Source organism: Staurois parvus, unplaced genomic scaffold (genome assembly GCF_062004578.1).
Source record: "Staurois parvus isolate SC_StPar_1 unplaced genomic scaffold, SC_StPar_1.0 ptg000185l, whole genome shotgun sequence".
NCBI lineage: Eukaryota > Metazoa > Chordata > Amphibia > Anura > Ranidae > Staurois > Staurois parvus.
The window spans coordinates 1,287,657-1,306,174 of NW_028317981.1; the positions used below are offsets into that span (position 1 = coordinate 1,287,657).

The 18,518-nt window shown below is 43.0% G+C and overlaps 1 protein-coding gene across 2 annotated transcripts in view; it reads right to left on the minus strand.

The window, feature by feature from the left end:
• Nucleotides 1–18,518, minus strand: part of PM20D1 (peptidase M20 domain containing 1) — a 197,331-nt gene that overhangs the window by 120,747 nt on the left and 58,066 nt on the right. For both annotated transcript variants that reach the window (XM_089677375.1, XM_089677374.1), the window contains exon 3: nucleotides 10,499–10,731. In XM_089677375.1, coding sequence (XP_089533501.1) covers nucleotides 10,499–10,731 — 233 coding nt within the window. The remainder of the gene's footprint in view (nucleotides 1–10,498; nucleotides 10,732–18,518) is intronic.

Sequence of the window (18,518 nt, forward strand, 5' to 3'; positions counted from 1 at the left end):
CTTCATGCAAGTCAACAATTCTTGATCGTAGGTCTTCTGAGAGCTCTTTTCTGCGAGGCATGGTTCACATCAGACAGTGCTTCTTGAAACCAGTAAACCCAAAACAGGTGTGTGTTTTTTAACCACTTGAGCTCCAGAGGATTTACCCCCCTTAATGACCAGGCCTTTTTTTGCTGTTTGGCACTGCACTAATTCAAATGATAATTGCGCAGTCATGCAATGCTGTACCCAAACGAAATTTACGTCCTTTTTTTCACACAAATAGAGCTTTCTTTTGGTGGTATTTGATCACCTGTGCGCTTTTTATTTTTTGCGCTATAAACAAAAAAATCAAGAAAATTTTGAAAAACAATATTTTCTACTTTCAGCTATAAAAAATATATCGTAAACTCAAAGTTAGTCATAAATTTAAGCCAAAATGTATTCTGCTACATGTTTTTGGTAAAAAAAATCCCGTGCATTAGCGGGCAAACTGGCGCTATCTAGGAGGGGCGCTAACACTATCGGAAGTCACCAGTGACACTAATACAGTGATCAGTGAAAATCTGTTCACTGTAATCAATGACACTGGTGACAGGGCAGTGAAGGGGTTAACTGGGGGGGGGCGATCAAGGGGTTAAATGGGATTTCTGGTGCACTAGCGGGCAAACTGGCGCTATCTGGGAGGGGAGCTAACACTATCGGAAGTCGCCAGCGACACTGATTCACTGATCAATGACACTGGTGACAGAGCAGTGAAGGGGTCAACTCAGGGGGGGGGGGGGGCAATCAAGGGGTTAGACGGGATTATTGGTGTATTAGCGGGCAATCTGGCGCTATCTGGGAGGGGAGCTAACACTATCGGAAGTCGCCAGCGACACCGATACAGTGATCAGTAAAAATCTGTTCACTGATCAATGACACTGGTGACAGGGCAGTGAAGGGGTCAACTCAGGGGGGGGGGGGCAATCAAGGGGTTAGACGGGATTATTGGTGTATTAGCGGGCAATCTGGCGCTATCTGGGAGGGGCGCTAACACTATCGGAAGTTGCCAGCGACACTGATACGGTGATCAGTAAAAATTGGTTCACTGATCAGTGGCACTGGTGACAGGGCAGTGAAGGGGTTAACTGGGTGGGGGGGGGCGATCAAGGGGTTAAACGAGTTTACTGGTGTACTGGCGGGCAAACTGGCGCTATCTGGGAGGGGCGCTAACTCTATCGGAAGTCGCCAGCGACACTGATACAGTGATCAGTAAAAATCGCTTCACTGATCAGTGACACTGGTGACAGGGCAGTGAAGGGGTTAACTGGGGGGGGGCAATCAGGGGGTTAAATGTGACCTAGAGTGTTCTAACTGTAAATGTGTAGTGTTTTACTCACTTTTACTGTGTCTTCTTCTCTGTCTGGAACGGAATGTGTCCAGGCAGAGAAGAATGACATCATATCCTGCCCTGCGTAAATGTCAACACAGGACAGGATAGGACAGGGACCGATCATGTGATTTCAGCCACAAATCACTGGCTGAAATCTAATGATTGATCCCTCCTGGATCGAATCGTGTCACCCGCGGGTCGGCGGGAGCGCGGAGCACGTTTTAAAATGTGCTTTTTCTCTCCACTGCCGCCCTGCACACGTATATATACAGTGGCAGGGCGGCAAGCGGTTAAGGGCAGGACAGCTGTCAGCAACACATCCAATATCATCACACTGATTGCAGTCAAGGTTGGCTAACTCCTGGCTCCAATTAGCTCTGGGAGAAGTCATTAAGCTAGGGCCTCACATACTTTTTCCTCCCTGCACTGTGAATGTTTACATGTTATGTGCAATTACACCATGGCAACATCTAATGTTTGTGTAGTATTATGTTCAGCAGACTGTATTCTTCTATTGTTGTGATTTAGATGACGTTCAGAGCACATTTTATGCCCAATTCATGCAAAACTCCACGTAATCCCAAGGGGTTCACATACTTTTTCTTGCAACTGTATGTGACTATGTAAAAGCCTCTGCCAGCCTGCATAACCAGGCAAGTGACAAAGCTGTTTTCAGGCTTAGCTTTGTGGCTGTTTTGTCTTCCCACTTCCAGCCCTTAATTATACAGTGAAGCTTCTTCGACAACTTTACTCAATGTTTAGGGTGATAACCCTAGTATGCAGTAAATCTGAATTAGAAAATAGAGTGATCTTCCTGTGCATCACGGCTGCCTATCACTCATTATTTTGAATGTTTTCAGTAGAAACTATAGTTGCAATAGTCTTCAAATAATTGTGTATGTCCAACATAAGAATAAAGTGAAATTTACCATATACACACAGCCCTTTTGAGACATGGGTAACATGATAAATTTACTTGATAATTATATATGCAAGTTATTTTCATAGAACTTTTTTTTTTAGCTTAGGATTGCTGCTATTTTAGAAGAAAGATTACCAATGAAATACTTTAAAATAAAATGCTTAAAGTGTTACTAAACTCAGCACCCTGCATTCACTATATCTGGTCTCCCTCAGTACAAAGAACATGGAAATGCAATTATTTTAGTAAATATAAACTGCTAAATACCTTTTCTCATCAGCAGTTAGAGCAGTCTTTTAAACTTCAGCAGAGCACTAGTTAAAGCTTGTAGGAGGAGTTTTCTTTCTGCTCTAGGAGGCTGTGAATCCCCTGACCCCAGGGTGCATGATGACTTGTACCCTCCCAAGAAAAAAAAAAAAAAAAACCTCTCTAGCAATACACACCAAACTGATCATGTGCATGTGACCATGGGTTCAGTCTATATCAGGTGGTCATTTCAAAAAGGAGGGGCAGAGGAGAAAGGATCAAACAGCCTTTTTACAGAACGCAGAGGATTAACGCCTTAGGTTCCACAGTGAGTATAACAAGCACGCTTTACTGCATATACAGGCTGATTTTACTGTTGTGGGTTTAGTAACTCTAAGTTATCAAAACAAAACCTTTATTAGCACATCCTAAAAGCTGATTAGCTTCCGCAAAGGGCTAAGCTTAAGAACTGCAGTTCAAACCATAACCCTGTGCATTATTGTTTATTAAATTAGAACTAAAAGGCAAATTTTTTTTTCTATCTTTGTCCCATTGAGGAGATTTCCCTTCACTTTTTGACCTACAGACAAAATAGGAAGTGAGAGGAAATGTATGGCACAAGAACCAGTTCAGGGAAGCTCACCACTGGGATTCTTTTAATTTTCTGCTATATAAATGGAAAAATACCAAATATTTTGAAAAAAAAAAAAAAGATGGATTAGTCCAAAATGTATGCTATTTTGTTTTTGGTAAATATAACCCAAATCAGTGTATTTATCAGTCCTGATGCACTGACTGCCCATCTCATTTCTTCAGACCCTAAAATGGCAGGACAGTATAAATACCCTGAAGAAACCTCCATCACCTCAGCTCTGACCTTCACTCTGCTACTTAGTGCCTCTATGATAAAATTGTTCCCCTGTCCGGACCAGACTTGGCCACATTTGCCTACAACTATCTTGGCCACATTTGCCTACAACTATCTATCATCCTCCCTGGACACACTTGCTCCTCTCTCTACACGCAGAACCAGGCCTCGTCTGTCACAACCCTGGCATACAGATGACACCAGAAGTCTCAAGAGACACAGCCGTGCTCTTGAGCGAGCATGGCATAAAACTAAATCCCTGCAAGACTTTACCCTCTACAAATCCGCCCTTCTCAAATACAACCAGCTTCCCTGCAACAAACCTACTACAACACTCTCATCAAAACCCTCTCATCCAATCCTCGCCAGCTCTTTTCTACCCATAAGTCCTTACTCCACCCCCCACTGCCTCCACCCACTAACTTACTTACTGCACAGGAGATTGCCAGTCATTTCAAGAACAAGATCGACACAATTCGTGATGAGATCTCCAGGGTCAAGCTTCCTCCTCCAACCAACATACCAGGTCCAACACCACACTCAACACTCTCCTCCTTTGACCCCATTACCAATGAGGAAATTACTAAACTCCTTCACAAGGCTCACTTAACCACCTGTCCCCTCACGATTCTTGCAGCCTCCTTCCTGCTCTATCCTAAACTCTCTAAACCACATCTTCAACCTCTCATTCTCCACCGGCACCTTTCCCTCCCCATTCAAACATGCACTGGTTACCTCCATACTTAAAAAACCCCCACTGGACCCCACCAGCTTGAATAACTTAAGACCCATCTCCCGACTCTCGTTTGCCTCCAAGCTTATCGAGCGCCTTGTTCACAACTACTACCTCACTGACAACAACCTTCTTGATCCCCTACAGTCTGACTTCTGCCCACTGAAACTACCCTACTAAAACTCACTAACAACCTACTAACTGCTAAAATCAATGGCCATTACTCCATACTCATACTCCTAGACCTTTCCACTGCCTTTGACACAGTCGACCACCCGCTCCTCCTCAGTAAACTCGACTCCATTGTCCTCCGTGACTCTGCTCTCTCCTGGTTTTCCTCTTACCTTTCTCAGTGAACTTTCAGTGTCACATACAACTCGTCCTCCGCTCCTCTCCCTCTTTCCGTTGGGGTACCCCAAGGCTCTGTCCTTGGGCCCCTCTTTTTCTCTCTCTACACCTCCTCCCTGGGCCAATTGATAACTTCCCATGGCTTCCAATACCACCTCTATGCTGATGACACCCAGATCTCTCTCTCCACTCCCCAGATTACCCACTTAACCTCCTCATGTATCACAAATCTACTAAACGACATATCAGCATGGATGTCACACCACTACCTTAAACTCAATCTTTCCAAAATGGAGCTTGTAATATTTCCTCCTCCCCGATCCCCCACTCATGACTTTACCATTAAGATCAACAGCACAACCATTGGCCCTTCCCCTCATGTCAGGGTGCTAGGTGTATTCCTAGACTCTGACTTCTCCTTTGGGCTCCACATCCAATCACTGGCTAAATCCTGCCTCCTCAACCTTCGGAACATTTCCAAAATCCGCCCCTTTCTGACCAATGACACCACAAAACAACTTATTCATGCCTTGGTTTTATCACACCTTGATTACTGCAACTCCCTCCTCACTGGTCTGCCATTACACAGGTTATCCCCCTTCAGTCTATTATAAATGCTGCTGCTAGACTCATACACCTTACCAACCGATCAGCGACTGCTGCGCCTTTCTGCCAATCTCTCATTGGCTTCCACTATCCCAACGTATAAAATTCAAAATATTAATCTCAGCATACACAGCCATCCACAACACTGCCCCTAGCTACATCACCAGATATTGTCCAAATCGCCTGCTTCATTCCTCCCAACATCTTGCTCTCTAGCTCCCTCATCACCTCCTCCCACGCTCGTCTCCAGGACTTCTCCAGAGCCTCTCCTATCCTCTGGAACTCCCTACTGCAGTATGTCCAGTCAGTCCCCACCCTGTCTGCCTTTATGCAATCTTTGAAAACTCACTTATTCAGGGAAGCCTACCACACCTCAGAACTGTACTTGAGCAATCTTCATCAGAACATTGCCTACAGCTATCACCTTTTGTACCACCTCCCCCTTCCTTTAGATTGTAAGCTCCATGAGGAGGGCCCACCTATTCCTTCTGTACTGAAATGTATTGTAATTGTACTGTCTCCCTTATATTGTAAAGCGCTGCACAAACTGTTGGCGCTATATAAATCCTGTATTATAATAATATTAATACCCAAATTATCCCTTTTTTGGAAAGGAGACAGTTCAAGGTATTCAGTAACAAGCATGCTGAGGTTTTTAAAGTTATTTTTGTCAATTTCTAGAAAACGAAGAAATGAAATAAAATGTTTATTTTTCATGTTATTTCTCAAGTTATTTTTCAAATACAACATAGGCATACTTAGGCAGTACACCCCAAAAACACATTCTGTTACTCCTCCAGAGGTCATACCACATGTGTAAAGCCTAGCCACATAGGGGAGCCCAAAATCCAAGGAGCACCTTCAGGCATTTGTAGCACTATCCCTGCAGGAGCCCCTTGATAAATTGGGTTCTCTGTTCTTCTGCCTCAACTCTGAGAACAACTTCAGCCCTACTGACAGGTTAAGCAATGGATACTGCACTGCTTCAAGGAGCACAAATATAGATAGCCTGCACACAACTAATGTTAGTGGAAAATAAGCCTAGTATATTGTCATTGGCTGCAGTAAACTGCAGTATGAAACTAAATGAGCAAGTAAGAGACAGCCCAATCCATCAAAGAGACATTCCCCATACAGCAAAGAGACAGCCCAATCCAGCAAAGAGACATCCATCAGTGTCCCCCCTCAGAGGTTCCTTAATCAGCGTCCATCATTAGAGGTCCCCCATCAATGTCCCCACACTGAATTCCTTTAGTCTGCCCTTATCGGGGGCTGGATGGGAGTAGCCGGAACTCTGTGGATGGGAGTTAGCGGGCAGGATTTGGTATTCTCGGGAACACAGTGGGGTTTTTTTTATATGTCGTATGGTTAGTGCAGCTCTGTCTGTGTCTTTAGCTACATCTGATGCAGGGAGAGAGGCAGGGCACTGGCAGCAGCCAGATCTGGAGAAGAAAGTTATATTATGTTCTCTTCCACTGAATTCTCCAGCCAATAATGCTGGCAGTGGCATGCAGAAGCCGGGAGGTGGGACTACACCAGCAGAACTGCAGGTAGAGCAATAGAAGAATAATTGTAGAATGACAGAGATGTATAATGATGGTTGGCAACACTGCTTGGGATGCCTGGGCCCCCTACATGTATATAGGCTGTCTCCCCCTAATGGTGGCCCTGATCCTACCCACTGCCCACAGCACTCTGACCTGAATCCTACCCCCTGCACTGAGTACCCTGACCACACTCAGCTAAAGACCTACAGAAACTTCTGACACATGCCAACATTTTTGTTGACACATCTACAATAAGGAAAACATTAAACAAGAATGGAGTACATGGGAGGACACCACAGAGGAAGCCATTGCTGTCCAAAAAGAATATTGCAGCATGTTTGAAGTTTGCAAAAGAGCACCTGGATGTTCCACAGCACTACTGGCAAAATATACTGTGGACAGATGAAACCAAGATTGAGTTGTTTGGGAAGAACACACGGATTGTTGTCATTGATGGGAAAATGAATTCCAGAGTTTATCAAGACATTTTGCAGGAAAACGTACGACCATCTGTCCGCCAATTGAAGCTCCACAGAGGATGGGTGATGCAACAGGACAAAGACCCAAAGCATACAAGTAATTCAACAAAACAATGGCTGCAACAGCACAGAATACGCCTTCTGGAGTGGCCCAGTCAGAGTCCTGACCTCAACCCGATTGAAATGCTGTGGCAAGACCTTAAGAGAGCGATTCACACCAGACATCCCAAGAATATTGCTACACTGAAACAGTTTTGTGAAGAGGAGTGGTCCAAAATTACTCCAGATCGTTGTGCAGGTCTGATCTGCAACTACAGGAAACGTTTGGTTAAGGTTATTTCTGCCAAAAGGAGGGTCAACCAGTTATTAAGTCCAAAGGTTCATATACTTTTTCCTCCCTGCACTGTGAATGTTTACATGTTATGTGCAATTAAACCATGGAAACATCTAATGTTTGTGTAGTATTATGTTCAGCAGACTGTGTTCTTCTATTGTGACTTAGAGGACGTTCAGAGCACATTTTATGCCCAATTCATGCAAAGCTCCACGTAATCCCAAGGGGTTCACATACTTTTTCTTGCAACTGTACGTAATGCTCTGCATTTCACTTTAACTGTTAACTGAAAACTTAGAAGTTTTTAATCATGCTAACGTGCACTAAGCTGTAAGAATAATCTTTTTTTTTTTTAGCATGCGTTCCCCATTTTCGGAAAATTATTTCAAGAGGGTAAAGAAATTGAGAAAGACTGTTCTAAATTATGATGATTATGCCCAGGCTTCTATCAAACAGCTACAGAAAATTACATTTAAACGTCTGACATGCCTCACTTTATTTTGCTCTTTGTACGTTACTTCACATATGTTAATGCCATAAAACATCTTAATGGCAGAACAGTAATGTTTCCTGAAGTACTGATTAGGCTAATGATAAATGAGGCATATTAAGCATTTAGCTCTCCCTGTTATCCCCACACGTAAGCTTATGTAAGATACTGGAGTGATCTCAGAATTCTGAGAGAACATTTAGGATGGTGAATTATTATTTATTTCACTGCTGTAAAAATAGTTAAAAAAATTTATTCTGTTTCAAAAAACAGGTGCAATGCACTTTTCTTGACCAAATTTGTGCGAAATGCACATGAATTTCACATGCTCTATTTGGATGCATTTAGGCCTCTTTCAAATGGACAACCAGGGGGAAGTGAAAACAGGCAGCTAAGTCATAGTTTTACTGCCCTCTGACTGCCCACCCGGATTGTAACAATACAGCCAGATAGGGCTGTACAAATGCCATGGCCACAATGATTTGCTTCTGCGGCATTATTAACTTGGGGTGCAGAGTTCAGAAAGTGGCACCGCCTGTAAAATTAACCTACTGAGTTCAATGGAGTCACACTACAACTGCGAGCTGGTCGCTCAGCTCTCAGTTATGGCGTGGTAGTGCAATGTAAAATTGTCAGTGGGCAATTTAAAAATAAAAAAGTAAAAAAAACAAGTATTCAGGGGATGGTCAGTCATTGCAATATTGCCCTTTGAATAACTACTGATCACTTTTCAGAGAGTGGTAATCATTATCATAAATTTTAAAGAACCTTAAGTGAATTTTACATAGCAATACTCGAATTCAGCATTGCTTTTATCAAGATGTTTGTGGTCAGCATAATGTATATAGATTTCAGATTTATTGTCCCAAAGATCTGTGCAAGCAAGTCAGAATGCTGAGGGAATCAGATAATGGCTTATCATAGGTTTCTGAAATATTTTATGGCTTTGAAATATTATCTCAGAATTATGCCTTAGCTCAGAGCTCAGAGTTCTTATCTCAGAGTTATCACTAGAGATGAGCGAATCGAACATGACGAAGTGGAATTCGTTCCGAAGATTTGGAAAAATTCTATTCGCGACGAATCCGAAGATTAGCAAACTTCGGATGCACGAATCGAATTTTCCCAAAAATGGCGGCGACATGTGTGGCGACGGAGAAAATGGACAGAGAAGATGGGGCGGGGATCTCTGGGAAGGCGCGCAGACAAGGCGCGCTGACCCATAATGCATTCATAACATGTGATCGCATTAGCCAATCGGCAGCCAGCTAGCACTGTGTCATGGTGGAGCTATAAATCGCGGCCATCTTAGAATTCTCCATTAGCCTCCGGTCATTCAAGAGAGACAGACCTGTGTGTATTAAGGGACAGAGTTAGGGCCACAGAGACTTTAGGGCCACAGAATCGTTACTCAGGGACACAGAATCGTTACTCAGGGACACAGAATCGTTGACAAACGCTGGGACGTTCAGTGTTGTGCGCATTAAGCCAGACACCAAAGGGCAGCACAGACCTGTTATTACTCGCTCAAGCATGGCTGAACAAAACCAGTCTCTACCACAAATTGGACCCAGACCTGCCCAGGGTCTCGTAAGTAGATTGCACGGAGGAGTCGAGTTCGTTATTGGAATTAACTGTGAGGGACTTTTAAACCTAGGCCTGTGTATGGCCTTCAATTGAAGCTGCTTCTGCTCCGCCACTCTGCCATTGGACTCTTGATAGTCGTCTCCCCACGCTGCTGCTGTGGGGACTTTTTAACATAGGCCTCTGTATGGCCTTCAATTTTAGCTGCTTACGCTCCGCCACTCTGCCATGGGCCCCTGTACCGCCTCCTCATGCTGCTGCCAGGCCCGTAATCTGCCATGGGCCCCCGTACCGACTCCTCATGCTGCTGCCAGGCCCATAATCTGTCATGGGCCCCTGTACCGCCTCCTCATGCTGCTGCCAGGTCCAGAGTGTGTCATGGGTCCCTGTACGGCCTCCCATTGCTGCTGTCTCCATCGCCACACTCTGCCATGTGCCACTTTCAGGTCTCCTCACACTGCTGGTGGGTTCCATTTTGTCATAGGGTGCTGTATGGCCTCCCATTGCTGCTGCCTCCACCGCTACACTGTGGCTCCACACTCTGGTTTTGGCCCCGTGACTGCCCAAATGAGTGAAGTGTGCGGTGATTCTAAGATCGACGGCACTCATCTGCATGTCATACTGACTGACAGTATTATTTCTCTTCCCCAGCAGACTCCAAGGGCATTTAAATTAAAGGTACAGTGTTCTGCACTAATATAAAGGCTCTCTGAAGCCTAGAAACACCCTTTTTATAAGTTAAATTCGCAGCGAATATATTTGGCTCGAAGCGAATTTATTCGGCGAATTCGGCGAATCAGCCGAACCGAATTTTTGAATAATTCGCTCATCTCTAGTTATCACGTTATGACAGTTTTTAGCAGTTCTGTTTTTCAGTGGGCCTATGGGAAACAGGGTAACAAAAATATAATGTATCCTCTGAGGAAAACTACAGTTTAAATATCGCTGTAGTTATATCATTTCAGAAATTAGCATATTTTTACTCACAATCAAACAGCTTTTGTCATCCAAAGCTCCTCTTCCATAAATATATCCGTTGTGCTCCTCTCCAGAGAATGGTGGAAACTTCCAGCCCTCATCTGGGGCTGGAACAACGTCCAAGTGGGCAAGGATCATGTATGGCATCAAACTTTGATCTAAGCCTCGAACTGTGAACAGGTGACTGTATTGTGCCACAACCTCATGTTGAATAAAACTTGAAGAGAACACTCGAGGAAAAACTAGATTGGAAAACAAAATGATATCAAGTTGGTCAAAGAAAAACAACAATTAGCTGTGATATAGTGAATGTAAAAAAATGTGATGAAGTAGTGCTGCCCCACACTTCCTATCCTTCTTTGAGATTTGCCTTTTTCATCAAAAATTAAGTTTTTAACCTTTCCTAATCTATATTTATTTAACATATAAATCATGAAAAGGATTGTCATTTTTTTGCTGTTTCAGTTGTTAAATCCTGTGTTTTCTTTCCTTCTACACTTCCCGGTTATAGCTACTAAGGTTTGATGTGGGGTGTGGCATGGGCTAGAAGATGGAGAAATGACAAACTGCATAGCTCGGCCATTTACTCTATATCTTTACAGTCATAATACCTCTTATCTTACCTTCTATTTATGTGATATGCTGTATGGACATCCTAGTTCCACCAGGTCACTGCAGCATGGTAAAAATCAGACATGACAGTTCGAACTTTGTAATTGAAAAGCTTTCCCACTTTCAACGGACCCAAGATGCCAGGACACACGGCCCGTCCACAGAAGTATCTGATTATGGGTAAGGCTTGATCTGGATTTGTCAGGTGAGCAATCCAGTTCTGTCAAGCCTGACCTCTCTACTGATCCAGATGACCCAGAAAGAACACACCAGCAACCTTATTAGCCCTCCAGGGCACTAGCCACCTGCACAGAGCCTACTCTCACAAATCATAGAGGCTATCCAAGATTGTAAGATGTTTCTAACCACATAGATTAACAATTTCCAAGTGACTCTACATGTTTCTACAACATGACATACAGAAGTTGTGGGATGAGATAATGATGGCAAAGGACTAGGTAAATTAAATTGAAAACTTAGTGCTTTGTATCCCAAATGCCCTCCGGCCCCACTGCCAAGGATGTCCAAGTCTATAAGGCTAAGCTGGATAATTTAGAGAACTGGTCTCAACGGAATAACTTAAGGTTCATGGGCTTCTGTAAAGGGTAAAGGATACTATGAAAAGTCTAATAGTGTTGCCTTGCCGAGAATGCACTGTACAACTCTTAGGCCTCCCCCGTTCCTGTAGCTAATCTCAGGCAGAGCTCAATCTCAGTCTTCACGGAACTAAGATTGAGCTCTGCAGTCACTTTTGCAGCAGTTATTTTCTTATTCCAGGTCACAATCCTGCACAATGTCCTTTTGTCTTTTTCAGTCAGTTGACCATGTGAACCGCACTTACACTTATCAGATGTAATTTTCCTGGAAACTGTATATGCCATCATAACCTTTGATACTGTACCTTGCGACATGGCAAATAAACTGGCAACTTCCCATCCACGACCCATTTCCAATGCCCTGACTGAGGAAAGAAGGTTCTCACCCAAGATTTGACAGTACATTGCCCTGTCCATCGTCCCCTTGATGCGGTGCAGTTGTCCTGTCCCCTTAGCAGAAAAACACCCCCAAAGCAGAATGTTTCCACCACCATGTTTGACAGTTGGGATGGTGTTCTTAAGGTCATATGCAGCATTCCTCCTCCGCCAAACACGGCGAGTTGAGTTGATGCCAAAGAGCTCAATTTTGATCTCATCTGACCACAACACTTTCAACCAGTCCTCCTCTGCATCCTTCACATGTTCAGTGGCAAACTACAGACGGGCCTGGACATGCGCTTTCTTGAGCAGAGGGACCTTACGGGCACTGCAGGATTTCAATCCCTGTCGGCATAGTGTGTTACCAATTGTTTTCTTGGTGACTGTAGTCCCAGCTGCCTGGAGATCATTGAGAAGATCCTCACATGTAGTTCTGGGATGATTCCTCACTGTTGTCATGATCATTGAAACTCCACGAGGTGAGATCTTGTATGGTGCACCAGACCTAGGGAGACTGACAATTGTTTTGTATTTCTTCGATTTGTGAACAATTTCACCAAATGTTGTCACCTTCTCACCAAGCTGCTTGGCGATAGTTTGGTAGCCTAGTCCAGCCTTGTGTAGGTCTACAATCTTGTCCCCGACATCCTTGGACAGCTCTTTGGTAGTTGCCATGATGGATAGTTTGGAATCTGATTGATTGCTCCTGTGGACAGGTGTCTTTTATACAGGTAACAAAATGAGATTAGCAGCACTCCCTTTAAGAGACTGCTTCTAATCTCAGCTTATTGCCTGTATGAAAGACACCTGGTAGCTAGAAATCCTGCTGAATGATAGGGGATCAAATACTTATTTCCTTCATGAACATGCAAATAAGTGCATAATTTGTTAGACATGCATTTTTGAATTTTTTGTTGATATTCTGTCTCTCAGTGTTACAATACACCTACCATTCAATTTTTAGACTGATCATTTCTTTGATCCCCTGCTGATTTTGAATGTTTGCCCACTCACAAATAGTTATTTCCTTCACTGTATATACACATCAAGTGAATCTCCAATCCACCAATGTAAGAAAATGAAGCCTCTCACCAAATAATGTGACCCCTAAAAGATCAAGGCCATTTGAGCTTTTGGAACTTATAGATCCTTTCATGAGAAACTGTAGATGGCATCAGCAGCACTTTTCTAGAATCTCCTAAGGTACCTCAGCAAGCACATATTTCATCATGGACCAAGGAAACTTCAAAAAAACTCGACATGCCTCTTACTAAATGCCTCAAACAGTCTACTTTCCAAAAAGGGGTAACTTGGGGGGAAATTTGTACTGTCCTTGCCTTTTAGGGCCTCATGAAATGAGATAGGCTGTCAGTACAGTATATCACAATTGATCAATATTCAATTATATATGTCAGTTTGTAGATGCTATAACTTTCACATAAATTAATGAATGCACACCTATTTGAATTTTGTTTACCAAGGACATGTAGCAGAATACATTTTGGCCTAAATTTATAATGCAATGTGATTTTATTTGGATATGTTTTATAACAGAAAGTAGCAAATGTGTGTTTTAATCTTTTATTTTTTGATGGTCTTTTTTCTTTATATCATAAAAAAGATAAATATTAACCCAGTGGCGATAAAACACCACCAAAAGAAAGCTCTATTTATGTGAAAAACAAAAGGATAAAAATTTCATTTGTGTACAGTATTGCATGACCACCAGGCCTGGACTGGCCATAGGGCGCACCGGGCATTTGCCCAGTGGGCCAGGGCCACCTGGATAAGAGGGGCAGAACAAAGAGGAACTGATCTGTGCATTTCTCGGCTCCTCTATGTGCCACCAGGCCGCCCCTCCTATCCCTCTCCTGCATGCTGTGAGCTCCTATATTCTCCCCCTGTGGTCGCTCCCCCCCCCCCCCTCATCTCCTGCAGCACTGCTGCCAGGTACCCCCCTCCCTGCAGATGCTGCACAGAATCTGTCAGCATACTCTGTCCCCAGTGCTGACAGTTCCCTGCCAACCACAGATGGGAGAGGAGAGAGAAGGCTGGTTCTGCCCTCCTCCTGTGTCTGACCCACCCACACTCCCTGCCAGCCTTGTGCCTTCTCTCCCCTTTCTTCCCCTCTTTCCTTCTTGTCTACCTTCTTTCCCCTCTTTCTTTCCCTCCTTCCTTCTTTCCCCTTTCCTTCCTTCCTCCTTTCCCCTCTTTCCTTTCCCTCCTTTCTCCTCTTTCCTTTCCCTCCCTCCTTTCCCCTCTTTCCTTTCCCTCCTTCCTCCTTTCCCCTCTTTCCTTTCCCTCCTTCCTTCTTTCCCCTCTTTCCTTTCCCTCCTTCCTTCTTTCCCTCCTTCCTTCTTTCCGTTCCCTTCCTTCTTTCCGCTCCCTTCCTTCTTTCCGCTCCCTTCCTTCTTTCCGCTCCCTCCTTCTTTCCCCTCTTTCCTTTCCCTCCTTCCTTCTTTCCCCTCTTTCCTTTCCCTCCTTCCCCTTCTTTTCCCCCCTTCCCTCTTTTCTGCTTTCCCTCCTTCTCCTCCTTTTTCTTCTTTCTCTCCTATAAGAAAAAAAAAAAAAATGTAAAAAAATAATAACATACAAAATTGTAAAACAATTAAAAAAAAATAGAAACCTACTGACACTAGTGGCGGAACTATAAGGGTCACAACATCGGGCCCTGGCATTCCACCACTGGGCTCCGTGGAAAGGGTCCCCGGACCTGGGGCTGCTCAGTCCAAAATGCCTGGGCATATTTTATATCCCAGTCCCGGCCTGATGACCACGCAAGTGCCAGTTAAAGTAGCTAATGGGCCTGGGGTAAAATCTTGTGAAGCTCAAGTAGCGAGATAGATATGACAGTAACAGAGTTATTATCAAGCCTTGTAGCAAAGATACAGTGACGTAAATAGTGTTTGTTTCCTTTGATTGTCTGTGTATGGCTTTGTTAATATGGAATAGGTGAAGGAGAGGAGGATAGCTCTAACCAGGGAAGAGAAAGTATTTGTAATACAAAAGGAGCTCTCAAACATATACTAGTGCGAGTAAAGTTGAAGGGGTTTGGGGGACATCTTTAAGGAGAGATCCACTGACACTAGAAAGGTCCCACAGAAATCAACAGATGCAGAACAAATAAGGTGGCCAAAGGCATCTCACCCCTCAGATGTCCATTAGATATCTTCCTGACAGCAGTCAGTGGTCCAGCAACTGCCTCAGTAAACCGGATAGTGATGGATGCAACACAGGTTGCAATATCCTCAAACTGGGTGACAATGGCTGCAGTACAGATCACTGTCTTTAGCCATCTCTGCACCACTGGCACATCTTTCAAAGGCAAAACATAGCATATTTCATCGGGCTCCCCCATATAGCCTGCACCCTCTTTTCTGGTTTCCCTGTGGGTCTCAGTGTTTCCATTGCTGAGTTGCTTCTACCACACTTCTTTCCCCAGGGCGGAGTATTCTCTCACCTTCCTTTCCTGTCTGTAGAAGATCCCTGTCCAGCCACCAGTCACAATCCTGCAGTGTTTTGCTCCCTTCTTCTTGGGCATGTCTATCACCAACCAGGGAAGAGTTTAACTATGATTCATCTGTAAGTCCAGGACTGAATGGCTATTGATAATGCTGCTTAAAATAGGTGCAGGTAAAGGCTACACTTATATACAGTACACATATACAGGCATCAGTGAGGATTGTTGATTGTGTACAGTTGTGTTCAAAATAGTGTGTTGAAAAAAGTGAATAAAGCTCAAAATCCTTCTAATAGCTGTTATTTCCATACACACAAATGCATTGGGAACACTACACATTCTATTCCAAATCAAAACATGAAGAAAAATATATCAAATTTGTGTTGTTCCTCTAAAAAAAAAATTGAAGAAAAGTGAATATTAGACTGTTCCAAAAAATAGCAGTGTTTGTATTCTTCTTTACAAACTCAAACATTCACTATATAAACTGAAAAATGTTTGAAGATTTTGCTTTCCTTTGAATCACTTAATGAATATTTAGTTGTATAAGCACTGTTTCTCAGAACTGCTGTACATCTGTGTTGCATGGAGTCAACCAACTTCTGGCACCTGTGAACAGGTATTCCAGCCCACGATGATTGGACTACATTCCACAGTTCTTCTCTATTTCTTGGTTTTGCCTCAGAAACAGCATTTTTGATGTCACCCCAAAAGTCTTCTATTGGATTAAGATACGGGGATTGGGCTGGACACTCCATAACGTCAATCTTGTTCGTCTGGAACCAAGATGTTGCACGTTTACTGGTGTGTTTGGGGTCATTGTCTTGTTGGAACACCCATTTCAAGGGCATTTCCTCTTCAGCATAAGGCAGCATGACCTCTTCAAGTATTCTGATGTATTCAAACTGATCCATGATCCCTGGTATGCGATAAATAGGCCCAACACCGTATTATGAGAAACATCCCCATATCATGATGCTTGTGCAACCATGCTTCACTGTCTTCACAGTGTACTGTGGCTTGAATTCAGTGTTTGGGGGTCATCTGACAAACTGTCTCCGGCCACAAGACCCAAAAAGAACAATCTTAATTTCATCAGTCCACAAAATGTTGCGCCATTTCTCTTTAGGCCAGTCAATGTGCTCTTTGGCAAATTGTAACCTCTTCAGCACACGTCTTTTTTTCAACAGTGGGACTTTGCGGGGGCTTCTTGCAGATAGCTTGGCTTCACATAGGCGTCTTCTAATTGTAACAGTACTCACAGGTAACTTTAGACCTTTGATCTTCCTGGAGCTGATTGTTGGCTGAGTCCTTGCCATTTTGGTTATTCTTCTATCCATTCGAATGGTAGTTTTTCACTTTCTTCCACGTCTTTCAGGTTTTGGTTGCCATTTTAAAGCATTTGCGATCATTTTAGCTGAGCAGCCTATCATTTTCTGCACTTCTTTATATGTTTTCCCTTCTCCAATCAACTTTTCAATCAAGGTATGCTGTTCTTCTGAACATTGTCTGGAACGACCCATTTTCCTCAGAATTTCAGAGAGAAATGCACTGTAACCAGCATGTACAACATTTGCTGGCTTCCTTCCTTAAATAAGGGCAATAATTGCCACCTGTTTTTCAAAGAATGAATGACCTCACTAATAGAACTCCACACTGCTATTATTTTGAACATGCCCCTTTCAATTAGTGATTCAATTACACAGAATCAGCAACATGCATGTCATGACTGTTGGGTCTGTTGGATTTCTATTACTCTACTACACCTGCTAGTAAATTATTTGCCATGTAGAAATATCATTTCTACCAAAAACAGTGATTGATTAGGTTAGTGATGTCTGACTGCTATTATTTTGAACACAACTGTATGTGTCACTTAGGTTTCTCACATAATGCATAGTGAGGGGCTCCAGGGTTTATTACAGATATGGAGAAAACAAAAATGTTCTATTCAGTTTATCGACCTGGAGCCAGAGACTTCATAGAGCTTTGGGTGGGATAAAGCCTCCATTCCAAGCTCCACATCTTACCCTGTATTCGTACCTCATTTTTAGTTTCAGCTGTCCACTAGCCTTTGTATAGGTAATCTGACTGAGGGCTTTTTCATTATTTGTTGCTCCCTCTGCTGTGGGAGCCTGCTGCTGGGTAAAAAGGCTAAAAAGAACACAAAAAAAAAAAAAAAAAAAGGAGTACAAAACCTTCCTGTTTGTTTTGGAAAACCAATTGGAAGGCACTTTGTTGGTCAGGAGCTTACCTGAGTTTAATTGGGGACTATAGACTTGCTATATAGAACCCTCCTACATTAAAAACTGGAAATAGGCTTGCTTAATGGCCAAGGAGTCGCTATAAATATTTAGAGTTATGTTTTTTGTTATTACCCAAATTGTTTTTCTTGAAAATAAAGGACTCAACTCTTTCACTTACATTGCTATCTTGGGTCCTTATCAAACTACTTGCATGCTCTCCAGCTACTGTGTGAAATAAATTTCATATGTCTCTGGAGATGTGAGTCTATTGTTATGCTGAAAAGAAAAAACAGTCACATTGCCATGTTTTAAAATAGGTTTATGGTCAGCACACAATACAGTGTGCTACTGGATAGATCACAACAAACTATGCTCTGTGACATGTTTGGCAATGTACAGTATATGACAATAAAAAGTAAAGTATATGAATAGACATGCAATATATGTGATGCCAGTATATTGTGTCACTGATGCTATCCTCAAGGGTTTGATTTACTAAGACCGGAGAGTGCAAAATCTGGTGCAGCTCTCCATAGAATCCAATCTGTTCCTAGGTTTTATTGTAAAAGCTTAATTGAACAAGCTGAAGTTATAAGCCGACTGGTTACTATGCACAGCTGTATCAGATTTAGCACTCTCTAGTTTTAATAAATAAATCCAGAAGCGTCCTAATTTTCTGTAATTCTATATATAGCTTTAAGGCATCCCTAGGCATGTTATTTAAAGAAATTGCATAT